General features: G+C 35.4%; 1 protein-coding gene across 2 annotated transcripts in view; it reads left to right on the top strand.

The window, feature by feature from the left end:
• Nucleotides 1-12,948, top strand: part of GIN1 (gypsy retrotransposon integrase 1) — a 32,541-nt gene that overhangs the window by 9,997 nt on the left and 9,596 nt on the right. The window contains exons 2-5 of one of the 2 annotated variants that reach the window (XM_073994002.1): nt 1,849-1,994; nt 3,645-3,834; nt 5,732-6,037; nt 12,734-12,925. In XM_073994002.1, coding sequence (XP_073850103.1) covers nt 5,840-6,037; nt 12,734-12,925 — 390 coding nt within the window. In that variant the 5' untranslated portion in view covers nt 1,849-1,994; nt 3,645-3,834; nt 5,732-5,839. Of the gene's footprint in view, nt 1-1,848; nt 1,995-3,644; nt 3,839-5,731; nt 6,038-12,733; nt 12,926-12,948 lie in introns of both variants that reach the window. The other variant, XM_045394077.3, reaches the window with a different exon arrangement.

Here is a 12,948-nt window from a genome sequence, read left to right as displayed (position 1 = left end):
TTTTAGCCGTTCAGTAGTGTGTAGTTCTTAGTCATCGTGGTTTTATTTGCATTGCCCTGAGGAATAACGATGTTGAGCATATTTTCACTTGCTTATTGACCATTGGATATTCTCTTTTATGAAGTGCTGTGTAAAAATTTCCCCCCATTTTTTGAATTGGGTTTTGTCCTTTTCTTTTTGATTTTTAGAAGTTCCTTACATACACTGGGTCTGACTCCTTTGTTAGATATATGTATTAAAGGTATCTTCTCCCAATGTGTGTCCTGTGTTTTCACTTTCTTAATGGTGTCTTTGATGAGTACACATTTTTATTTTGATAAAGCACTATTGTTAATTTTCTTTCTTTTAAGGATAGTGTTTTTTGTGTCTTATTTAAGAAATCTTTGCTTATCCTAAGATTTGAAAGATCTTTTCCTATGTTTTCTTCCAGATTCATTGTCATTTATCTTTCACATTTAAGTTTATGATTTGTCTGGAATTAATTTTTGTGTAAGATGTGAGGTAGGTGGTTAAGGTTCATTTTTCCCCCTAGTACAGTTATGTAGTTGTCTAGCATTATTTATTGAAAAGACCACCTCTTTCCTCATTGTATTGGTATCTTTGTTGTAAATGTATTGACTTTACATGTGTGAATATAATTCTGGACTCCTTGTTCAATTACAGTGATGTGTCTGTCCGTCCTTACGCCAGTTGACTTATCTTATTTACTTTATTTGTATAAAAAGTCTTAAATCTCATCCATTTATCTTTGAGATGATTTAGAAACTGTGATAGGCTACATTTGTTTGGTTTGGGGTACAGCCATCTATTAGATGAAAAAAATCATATATTTAATAATCAGTTGGAAATGAATTAAACTTAGAACAAACTAATTGTCTTATAATACTTTATAGAGATAATTAACTTGTTTTTTAGGTCATGATGGGACTGTGTTAACATTTCAGAACCTTTGTTTTTAAATTGACATACACTTTGTGTTAACTTAAGGTAAGAAATGTACTGTGACTCTCTCTAGAAGTTAAAAATAGATCAGAAAGATGGATTTACATTTGCAAAGAGCTGTATTATAGGGGAAGTGAATTGATAAGCTGTTTAAGCCATGGTGATAGGCACAGTCTGTTCTGCTTTGTTCCAGCATTCTCTTTCCAGTAAATACTCTTTTAGTCTCATCCCTAGATCCTCTAGTGGTCAGTAAACATCTTTTTTTTTAATGTAATTTCAAAATTGTAAGATACGTGTCAGAATCCTAGCAGGAGACAGAAGACATTCTGGTGGGATTTTAAAGAAAATTTAATGGAACTTCTTTCTATAGACAGACAGTAACAAAGTAAACAGCATGGCACCTGGCGACTAGCAGCAGCAAACATAGTTACCACCTTAGGGCTGAGGTGCAAGAAGAAGAAATAACCATGAATATATTTAGAAATAATATAAAGCTGTATTTCTTCTCTTATAACTTATTTATTTAAATGTCACATGACAGGATCTTCCTGTGTTACCATCCCGTGAAAGTAACATTTCAGTTGATAGCAAATGAAATTTTAAGTAAACGTTTTTGAAGTGTACTGGTTCATTTCCTTTTTTCTCAGTATGTGGAAAATTTTCAGCATTTCTTATCAAGTGGAAAGAGACAAGATAATTTGTCATGGGGTATATCAAAAATAGCATTTGTGTATTTTCGTTCATATACATCACTGTTCCTTTCCTGTACTGCAATTATCTCCCTCACAAATAAATTCTGGGAATTCTCAGTTCATATGTAAATAGAAATATGACAGAAGTCTTAACTTAAATAGCAATTCAGTTAGCTTAAAATTTAAGTTACCTTTTTAAATACCTTTTACCTAGGTTCACAATGGTCCGTAGTGGAAAAAATGGTGACCTTCATCTTAAACAGATTGCATATTACAAACGAACTGGTGAATATCATCCAACTACACTGCCAAGTGAGCGAAGTGGTATAAGAAGAGCAGCAAAAAAATTTGTCTTCAAAGGTAAAATTAATGTTCAAAATTTTGATTATTGATTCTTCCCTACATTCTTCTTTGTGGAAATTTGAGAACTTCTGTAGTAATTGGTTGTTGCTAAATAATTACCAGTTGAATTGATGATGCCACTCAATCAAAAGCAAAATAAAAATTACACTCAGCTAACTGAAGGCCAGTAAGCATGAAAAGGGTGGTTTAAATTATAGACAGAATATGATACCATGAAAGAAAACAAAACATTTTTCTAAATTAACGACTTCTGCTTTTACCCTTTCGTGGTCTCTAACGGTGTACTTTCCAGCACTGATGCCACTTTCAATGAGGAACTTTTTTGATGCTTAATAGGAAAATGTTGACAAAGTTAACTGGTTTGTTTACTAACATGAAAATTGGAAGGAATTAACTATATTTCTGTGATCATGTCCCCCCAACCCCACCACTGCCATTAAATATTCTCAGGATCACATTCATTTTAGGACCCTTGGATCTTCCTGAATGGACTAAATATTTGAAAGGCAGTGGGATATTTATCTTGGAAGGTCATGATAATTTTTCCCTCTTTTTCCGCATATAAAGGGGAAGAGAAATTTGGGATGAGATAAGCAACAAGTAGTCACCAGATAATTAAATGGATTTTGTGTTATAAATGGTAATTTTGTCTCTTAGGCTTACCCCAAAGCAGGTTAATAAAACTGTAAGATAATAAATAAATGCCTGCTTGCGTCTCCCTGTGTATCCCTACCAATAACTCCCTTATACTTAAGATTAGGCATACCCATTACCTCTTAAACTGAAGTGAGGATTCATTCATTCATATATTTGATAATTTATGTAACAAATATTAACTGGGTTTCTGCTATGTGCCAGTCACATTCTAAACCTTGGAGATATATTGAAGAATAACATAGATAAGGTTCCTGCTCTTAGATTGCTTATCTTCTAATTCTAAAAAGTAAGGAATGTTCCACTCATCAATCTGCTTACTCATATTAGTAGCTGAATGGTGTATTTTGGAATTTGAATAGCTAGCCCATTCACACTAGAGAGGTAGATGGTGATTTGCTCCATCCCCTGGTTACTTCCGAGCTGAAGATTCTTCTCAGTTGTACTCCTAAGGAAACAGAATTGTCTTGAGGATTAAAGTTTTTTCCACTTCCCCACTTCACCATCCCTACCTTCTACTCAGATATAGAAAAAGCGGAGAGAGCTGTTTGCTTGCAAAAATGCAGTGATGATAAAACATTATTTTAGAAAATTCTGTTCCAGGTAGGTGTTTCTCTATATGTAATTTATTTGCTAATCTGTTCCATTTTTAGGATGTGCCTGCAAAATCTTCCTACTTTAAGTACTCCCATAGAGAGATAATTTTGTATTTCCGTACTTATTACATGCTTTGGTGAACAAGCTGGCTCTGTTTATATTGATAGGTACAAAATTATAGCAGCTACCGCCCTTCCTAAGTGTCTAAGTAAGTGTAACAGCAAAGAACTTTTGTGTGGTAGCATCATTACAAATAAATATTTTGTTTTAAATGCAGTAAGATTTTGTAAAACAAAACAAAAACCTTCATGGTTTAAACAGAAGGCTATGATTCTCTTAGAACTACATACTTCTCTAAAAATTACAATTCTATGTTTTTGGTATCATTTATTCCAGATAAAAAGCTGTTTTATGTTGGAAAAGACAGAAAACAAAATCGTTTGGTAATTGTTTCAGAAGAGGAAAAGAAGAAAGTCTTAAGAGAATGCCATGAAAATGACAGTGGAGCTCATCATGGTATATCTAGGACCCTCACTCTGGTAGAATCCAATTATTATTGGACATCTGTGACCAATGATGTCAAACAGTGGGTATGGCTTATGTATTTAGAATATTATGAATACTGTCTTTCTGATAGATATTTACAATTTATTATTTCTCCAGGTTTATTCTGGGTATCACCTCTCATTAAGTATTTTTGGCATGGTTATTTTTATTTAAAAACCATTTAAAGGGAGTTGTATTTTCCTTCACAGTTTTTTAAAATAACTTAAGTATAATTTGAAAAGGAAAGAAGCATCATTTAAACACTTGAAAATGCCATATTTAGATAAGAGATTATTTAGAATCAGATTTGTATCATTGAATTTTTTTGTGTAGGCAGAATTTAAATGGAGCTGGAATTCGTTTGACTAAATCATTACCTTTTCAATGGCAATCATACAAGGTTTTTTTAGGAGGAGAATATGTTCATAGTAAGTCAGGCCTAGTATGTGCTCTCATCTTTTGTGCTTGTTCCATCTTGAGTTAGAATGTCATGTATGACAGAAACCCAAAACCAAATATAACCAAAATCAAATTTTGAGAATCATGAAATAAGTCTGAGTTTTGTAACTTTATGACCCATTGGGACCTTCAACTTCTCCTAATAGAAAATTCACCTATAGGAATTTTGGGGTTCTTGCTAGAAGTCAACTGATCCTACTCTTTCCAGTGTACTGTATGCCAAATGGTAGGCATTCCTTGGTATATCTGTGAAATCTCCTTAATAATTGTAGTAGTGCATCAAAAAGACTGGCATTTCAAGCGTAAAGAATTAAACCAACAGTTAAGTATCATTTGTGAGTTATCAGTTTATGGGTCTGTTCAGGTATTCCAAAGACCTTCATAATTTATATATTTTTCCTGCCATGCATTTTTTACAAACATTCAGTTAAATCTTTGTCGAATTGTTATCACTGCAGAATGAATATGATTTTTGGAAATAATCAGAAGTTATTTGTGATAAAATCCAACAAATAAGTTTAAATTGGAAAATGAAAATTCTGATCAAAAGTAACTGTGACTATAAGGTGATTAAACAGCTTTTTAATTTTTCTTCAGAAGCTAGTTTGAAGGTAGTTTCTAGAGTGGAATTCCAGAGATATATTGAGAAATGGCACCCATCCATAAATTGAGCAGTTAATCTTGTCTCTCCTCACTTAAATGAAAGCTGCAGGACAGCATGGGTTTTGTTTATGTTTATTCTTTTCTCATGATTGAGATAAATTTCTCCATCTATACATATTTTATGAATGAAATTATATTTCAATAAATATGGTTGGAATAGATTAATGAATAGACTTCTTAACGTGATAACTTTAGGAGGAAACATTTTGTGCATATAGAAATTATTGTAAACTTACACACTGATTTTAAATTATAGGAAACTTGTTTAAGATCTTTTAAAGTATTTAATAAATATGTGTTCAGTGAACCAGATTCATGTTTCATGTGAATAAGACCCAATAAGATGGTCATTTAGTCGTATAGTCCTCCTTTAGTATAAGCAAGGGATTGGTTCCAGCACCACACTCATATAACCAAATCTACTCATACTGAAGTCTTTCAGTCGATCCTGTGAAACTCGCATATGCAAGAAGTCAGCTTTCTGCATCCTTGAGTTTCTCATTCCTCCCTACCAATACTGTACTTTTTATTTGTGTTTAGTTAAAAAAAAAAGCCATGTATAAGCTGACCTTCTCAGTCCAAACCCATGTTGTTCGAGGGACAGCTGTAGTGGCAACTACAGTTGTTTGTTGTTGTTTTATTTGTTTGTTGTTCTAAATAGGTTTAATCCAGTGATTCTCAGTCCAGAAGTTTCTTCTTCAAAACAGGAAGTGTACCTATTAACCATTTTAAAATTCAGATTTATAAGACTGCTTTTATATTGTGTAGAGTGTTAACATTTGTATGTATTTTCTTTATTGTGTGCCTGTTTGTAGGTATATGCTTGTCAGCATTGCCAAGTGGCAAAAAATACAGTTATTGTAGCACCGAAACAGCACCTTCTCAAGGTGGAAAATCCATGGAGTTTAGTTACTGTTGATCTGATGGGACCTTTTCATACAAGCAACAGAAGTCATGTATATGCTATAATCATGACAGATTTGTTCACCAAATGGGTTGTGATTTTGCCTCTATGTGATGTTTCAGCATCAGAAGTTTCTAAAGCTATTATCAATATATTTTTCTTATATGGACCTCCTCAGAAAATAATAATGGACCAAAGAGATGAATTCATTCAACAGGTAAGACAAATAAACTACTTAGGTCTGGGAACATATCTTACTCCTTTTCAGTGTCCAGAACCAGTGCCCTCTGCATTATATTACAGAGTGCTTAATATATTCAGATAAATTGCTATAGCTATAGAGGTATGATATTAAATACTACAAGGATAATTGTACTGGAAATTAGGAGATTAAGATTTTAATACTTACTGTGGGTTATTGTAAACCCATCTTCAGATATCCTCAAATTAAAATGAAGAGGTTGGACCAAATCTTTATTTACTTCTAGATTAAAAACCCGTGATTGATTGGACCTGGTGGCTCACGCCTATAATCCCAACACTTTAGGAGGCTGAGGTGGGTGGATCACTTGAGCTCAGGAGTTCAAGACCACCCTGGGCAACAGGGCAAAACCCTATCTCTACAAAAAATACAAAAATTAGCTGGGCATGGTGGTAGGAACCAGTAATCACAGCTACTCAGGAGGCTGTGGCAGGAGAATCGCTTGAACCCGGGAAGTAGAGGTTGCAGTGAGCCGAGATCGCACCATTGCACTCCAGCCTGAGCGACAGAGAGACTCCATCTCAAAAAGAAAAACAAAAAATTAGCCAGGTGTGGTGGCATGCACCTGTGGTCCCAGGTACTTGGGAGGCTGAGATAGGAGGATCACTTGAGCCCAGGAGGCAGAGGTTGCAATGAACTGAGATTGTGTCACTGCACTTCAACCTGGGCAACAGAGTAAGACCTTGTCTCAAATAATAATAATAATAATTAATAATAATAATAATTATGATTGACAGGTAAAGGGAGACTTAAATAAATGGAAAAATACATTGTGTTCATGAATAAGACTATTCAGTATTGAAAGGTACTTTTTCCCTTGTCCTGGCCTTTTCCCAGTTAAAATTAACCTGAAAGGATAAACAGGGGAGAATATATATGAAAACTTTTTATAAGAAATATAATAAGTACTAGACTTAAGGCATATGTTAAAACTTTTTGTAATTGACAGGGTACATGTTTAAGAAAAATCAGAGATAGCCAGACTTGGTTCAAAGCATCTTTGATGGCTCAGTCCAAAAGAAATATCTAAAGTTATATTTATTAAGTAGATAGGACATATCATGGCACCCCAGGATTATTCCCAGTTTTCATAATTCTCTAGCAGGACTCAGCATATAGTCATATTCATGGCTAAGATTTATTCAGCAAAGACAAAAGACACATTGGGAGAACCAGGTACAAGTTTCTAAGATCTCCTTCCCCAATAGAGTTACACAGGACATGTTTAATTCCTTTAGCAGAGTTGTGACAACACAGGGAAGCTCACTAGAGGCTCAGTGCCTAGGGTTTTTATTGGGGTCTGGTGACATAGGCACCTTCTACCTGGCATGTACAAAAATTTCAGACTCTTAGAAGGAAAGATTGTATTTGGTCTTATAACCAAAACCTAAGCTCCTAGATGTTAGCCAAGGTGCAACCTTGTAAGCAGGCCTTTCAAAGAATAGCAGTCACAGATCCGCTGTGTTAATATGTTAAAGTTAACTGTCAGGTTAATTCTTTTCTTCACAGGTCCATCCAAACAACTTAATAAGTATTTATGTTGTAACCACTTAGTAGGAATTTAAAATACTCATAAATTGAAAGAAATATATTTTTGTGTCATTCTTTTTTTTTGAGACAGGGTCTCATTCTGTCACCCAGCCTGGAGTGCTGTGGCACTGTCTTGGCTCAATGCAACCTCCGCTTTCCAGACTCAAGTGATCCTGCCACCTTAGCCTCCCAGCTAATTTTTGTACCTTTTTTCTTTTAGAGACAGGTTTCACCATGTTGCCCAGGCTGGTTTCGAACTCCTGAACTCACACGATCCACCTGCCTTGACTTCCCAGAGTGCTGGAATTACTGGTGTGAGCCACCACACCCACCCCTTTCATTTCATTCTTAACCGTAATTACTTGCTAATGGGTAATGTGTACCTGTTGACCACTGCTTACCTTCTCAGACCTTGGAATCATATTGTACACTGCCACCCTCATTTCCTGTTTCACACTGATTTTTACATAGTAACTGCTTTTTATCACAGCATTTGATGAAGAAAACAGTTCTGTAAAGATGTGATGTCATCAAATGAATTGTAACCTGATCTAATGTTGAAACTGAACTGCCTTAAACTGGTAGTTTTCATGGTGTCCAACAGATGTTAAGGGGTAACTTAGCACAAAGTTTGGTAACAGTGCTTTAAATGATAAAGCTAGTGTCACAAATGTGTCTAGTAGAGGAGGAACATGTAATTAATTAACAGGTAACAATTTGCTAATTGTTTAAAATTATTTCTGTAATATGATTTTAGAATCTAATACCAAAAGAATTTTCAGGTAAATTAAAGAATTTTAGTTTTTAAAGTAGAAACAGAAAAAAATATATTTGACTTTTAATCTCTAGAAATGGAGGTCGCATTCTAAACCTAGGAACAGTGGTATAAACTTCAATGGAAAAAGATTAAATTTGGCTGCATAATAATAGGAGATTTATGTGGTCATTTTGTAAATGAAGGCAAGGTAGTCTTGCCTGCCTTGATTGACATAGCAGTGGTCTGTGCAGTGTAGTACGTAAGGCAATCCAGTCTGGGGGAAGACTATTGGAACTTCTACTTATATTTTTTTAAATCCAAAAAATAAGAAATGAAGCTTTATTAATAATGTATACAGATTGATAATAGCATCCTGACTCAATCAACAAGACAGCTATGTCACACATACTATATGAAGGTATCCTGAAAGAAAAGTGAGAATCCACATGTTTCCTCACTCATACTTTTGCTTTCAGCAGTTGAATGAAAATATGGATATCATCTAGCATTCACCACACTACTCACAAAATGGCCAGGGAGCTTAGAGTGTTGCAGTGAGAGCAGATAATACTAAAAGGCAAACACCCATCAACCACAAGAAAATGATAGTGCTGGCACGTCTACGTAACTTCCAGCTCTTAGTTAGACACAGCAATGAGATGAATACAAATATTAACTATAGTAGTCCTCATTTATCTGCAGTTTTACTTTCTGAGGTTTCAGTTCCTATAGTCAAGTGCAGTCCAAAAATATTAAATACAAAATTCCAGAAATAAACTATTTATATTTTTTTTTAATTGCACACCATTCTGCGTATAGTGATGAAATCTCATGCTGTCCTGCTCTGTCCAAATGGGATGTGAATCATCCCTTTGTCTAGCATATCCTCATTGTATATTCTACTCCCTCCCCATCATTACTCACCTTGTAGCTATCTTGGTTATCAGATCAAATGTCCTGGTTAGTAGTGTTTGTATCCAAGTTACCCTTATTTTACTTAAGAATAGCCCCAAAGTGTAGGAGTAGTGATGTTGGCATATTGTCAGTCATCCTATTTTTAGTTGTTAATCTCTTACTGTGCGTAATTTATAAATTAATCTCCATCATAAGTGTATATGTATAGGGGAAAACATAGTATAGATAGGGTATGGTACTATCTGCAGTATCAAACATTCACTAGGGGCCTTGGAACATATTCTCTGAAGATAAAGGGAGACTGCAGTTATCAGATCTGATAGGAAATTAGCCATCAAAATTCAAAATTATTGAGAATACTCTTTGAAATATTGGTTCACTTCCACTTTTATTAATGAAGAGCCTTACCCTAAGTGCATATAATGTTTCAGGGTATTTGCTAATGATAATATGAAGTCATTATGATTAGCTAGCAGGTTTTCCAGTCGTGTTTAAAGTCATCTGGTAGCCAAACCACGACTTGGAAAATTTTACTAAAGGTAACAATAGGGCCAAGTGTGGTGGCTCATACCTCAGCTTTTTGGGAGGCTGAGGTGAGAGGATAACTTGAGACTATGGGTTCAAGACCAGCCCATGCAATATAGCAAGACTCCATCTCTACGAAAAAAAAAAAAAAAATTAATTAGCTGGACATGATGTTGCACACCCATAGTCCCAGCAACTCAGGAGGCTAAGGTGTAAGGATTGCTTAAGCCCAGGAGGTCAAGGCTGTAGTGAGCTATGATTGTACCACTGCATTCCAGTTTGGGTAACAGTGAGACCCTGTCTCAAAAAAAAAAAAAAAAAAAAAAAAAAGTAATAATAGGTTGTGCTTGGTGGCTCATGCTTGTTGTAATCCTACCAGGCAGATTGCTTGAGCCTAGGAGTTCGAGACTAGCCTAAGCAACATGGCGAAATGCCATCTCTACAAAAAATACAAAAATTAGCCAGGGGTGGTGGCTCACACTTGTAGTCCAGCTACTTGGGAGGCTGAGATGGGAAGATCGCTTGAGCCCAGGAGGTTGAAGTTGCAGTGAGCCAAGATCATGCACTCTAGCCTAGGTGACAGAGTGAGACCCAGTCTCAAAAAAAAAAAAAAGTAACAATAAATATTTGCAGGCCTATTTTATGAGATTGCTTAAACAAAAAAGGGACATATGATTGGGAAAACTTGTTCTTTTTGCTGTGATTAAAATGGCTTCACTATTACACAGAAAGTATAACGATGATAGTACAGAATGAACTCTTGTCAGCAAATACTGAAACAGAAAACACTGCTAAAGATTATAACATAATACACAATGTAGGAGGTTTATTGTATACTTGAATAAAAATACAGATGTTTCTTAGAGTATTTGCTAAATTGTTTCAATAAAATGCACGAATAACTTTTTGTAAACCTCTGAAGGAAAGAAAATAAACATATTCAGTAGAAAAATTAATTTTTTTACAACGTCTTACAGAAAACTAGAATTGTAAGAACTGATGGAATATCTGGTTTGCTGGTTGGGGGGCTGATAGGGTAAGATAGGATAAGATAGGATAAATGATATCATTTGTCAAGATACCATTTCACAAATGGATTCCCTGGATCATTTCTAGGCAACCTTTTGAAACAAAGAAGGTAAAGCCTTTTTCAAGGGTCATTTAAAACCATTGATCAAGACTCAGATTGAAGCTGACCCAAATGACACCTATTCTCTGGGATTTGTTTCTAATTACTTTTGAATTAAAAATAGGCATCCTGAATTAGTATGTATATCAGCTAGGAAGTGTATTCAATCCAAGTAACAGACTGTCTTTCCCTATCCCAATATAATAATATGTGTTACATATATTAAACCAATTGGGAGTGATTAAGAGTCACTCCTATTGTATTCACAATATGGCTGCCAGAGCACATGCCACAATGCCTACATTTCAGTCAGAAAGAAGGGAGAGAGTATTGGGCAAACAAAACTAGTACCAGCTGAGTTTGCCTAACAACTTTTTGGCTAGAATTATGTCACATGACCACCCCTACCTGCAAGGGGGTTTGGGACATGTAGTTTTCTTTTTGTTGCTTTCCGCTCTTGTATTAACTTTGCTTATTTAGTTATTCTGATGCTACTGGTCTGAAATACTCTTTTTTTAAAAGACAAATTTATGAGCCAAAGGTTTACTCAACTAAAAATAATAAGGAAAAAAGTCTGAAGGGTGAGGTAGGAAAAAAATATTATTTTATATTTAACAGGCTTACTGTTACAAGTTTTGTAAACTCATTTTGGTTTCTTTTAAGTGTTACACTTAATATGGTAACACCAATAATAGTAGTTAAAAGTTATAAAATGCTTATTATTGCCAATAACTGTTTTTACATGCTTTTTAAACATTAACTTACGACCTAGTGGGTTGTTTTTGAGACACTGTCTACTGAATTAAAAAGTTACTTGAGGGCTGGATGCAGTGGCTCATGCCTATAACCTCAAAACTTTGAAAGACTGAGGTGGGTAGATTGCTTGAGTCCAGGAGTTTGAGACCAGCCTGGGCAACATGGTGAAACTCCATCTGTACAAAATATTTAAAAATTAGCTGGGCATGGTGACACATGCCTGTAGTTCAAGCTGCTAGGCAAGCTGAGGTGAGAGGATTGCTTGAGTCCAGGTGGTGGAGGCTGCCCTCCAGCCTGTGCAACAGAGCAAGACCCTGTCTCCCACTGCCTACCCCCACAAAAAAAGAAAAAAATTAAACTCAAAGTTAGTGTTAAGTTCTCTTCTCCTGTTTCCTTGTTGTATGTGTGTATTTGGCAAGGCATTTAATCTCTCAAAGCTTCAGCATCTTACCTTTAAAATGAAATTAATAATACCTCAAAAACTTGTTGTAAGGTTTAATGACAATAATGTAAAGTGTCTAGTGTGATGATCAGCATGTAGTAAAGACTCAATAAATGGTAACCACTATTTTATACATGAAATTTTCCATATTTTCATATAGAATGTTATGGTCAACAAAAAAGCAAGATTCAGCCAGGCATGGTGGCTCACACCTGTAATCCCAGCACTTTGGGAGGACAAGGCAGGTGGATCACAAGGTCAGGAGTTCAAGACTAGCCTGGCCAATATGGTGAAACCCCGTCTCTACTAAAAATAATGAAAATTAGCCGGGCGTGGTGGCGCGTGCCTGTAGTCCCAGCTACTTAGGAGGCTGAGGCAGAAGAATCGCTTGAACCTGGGAGGCAGAGGTTGTAGTGAGCTGAGATTGCGCCACTGCACTCCAGGCTGGGCAACTGAGCGAGACTCCATCTCAAATAATAACAATAATAATAATAAAAATAAAACACAAGATTCTAATTCTTTTGAAGCTTTTTTTAAGTCAGTGGAAAAATAAAACACAAATTTTAAAAAGCCAGCTTTGTTTTATATATTTTTCAGATCAATATTGAACTGTACAGATTGTTTGGCATAAAGCAGATTGTAATTTCTCACACCTCTGGAACTGTTAGTCCAATGGAAACTACACCTAGCACAATCAAAGCATTTCTCTCCAAACACTGTGCTGACCACCCAAACAACTGGGATGATCACCTATCAGCTGTTTCATTTGCCTTCAATGTAACTCACTTGGTACGTGCCTTTTTATAATTCTG

The sequence above is a fragment of the Macaca fascicularis genome, chromosome 6, assembly GCF_037993035.2.
Source record: "Macaca fascicularis isolate 582-1 chromosome 6, T2T-MFA8v1.1".
Taxonomy (NCBI): Eukaryota; Metazoa; Chordata; class Mammalia; order Primates; family Cercopithecidae; genus Macaca; species Macaca fascicularis.
This window is presented reverse-complemented; position numbering and strand designations above follow the sequence as displayed.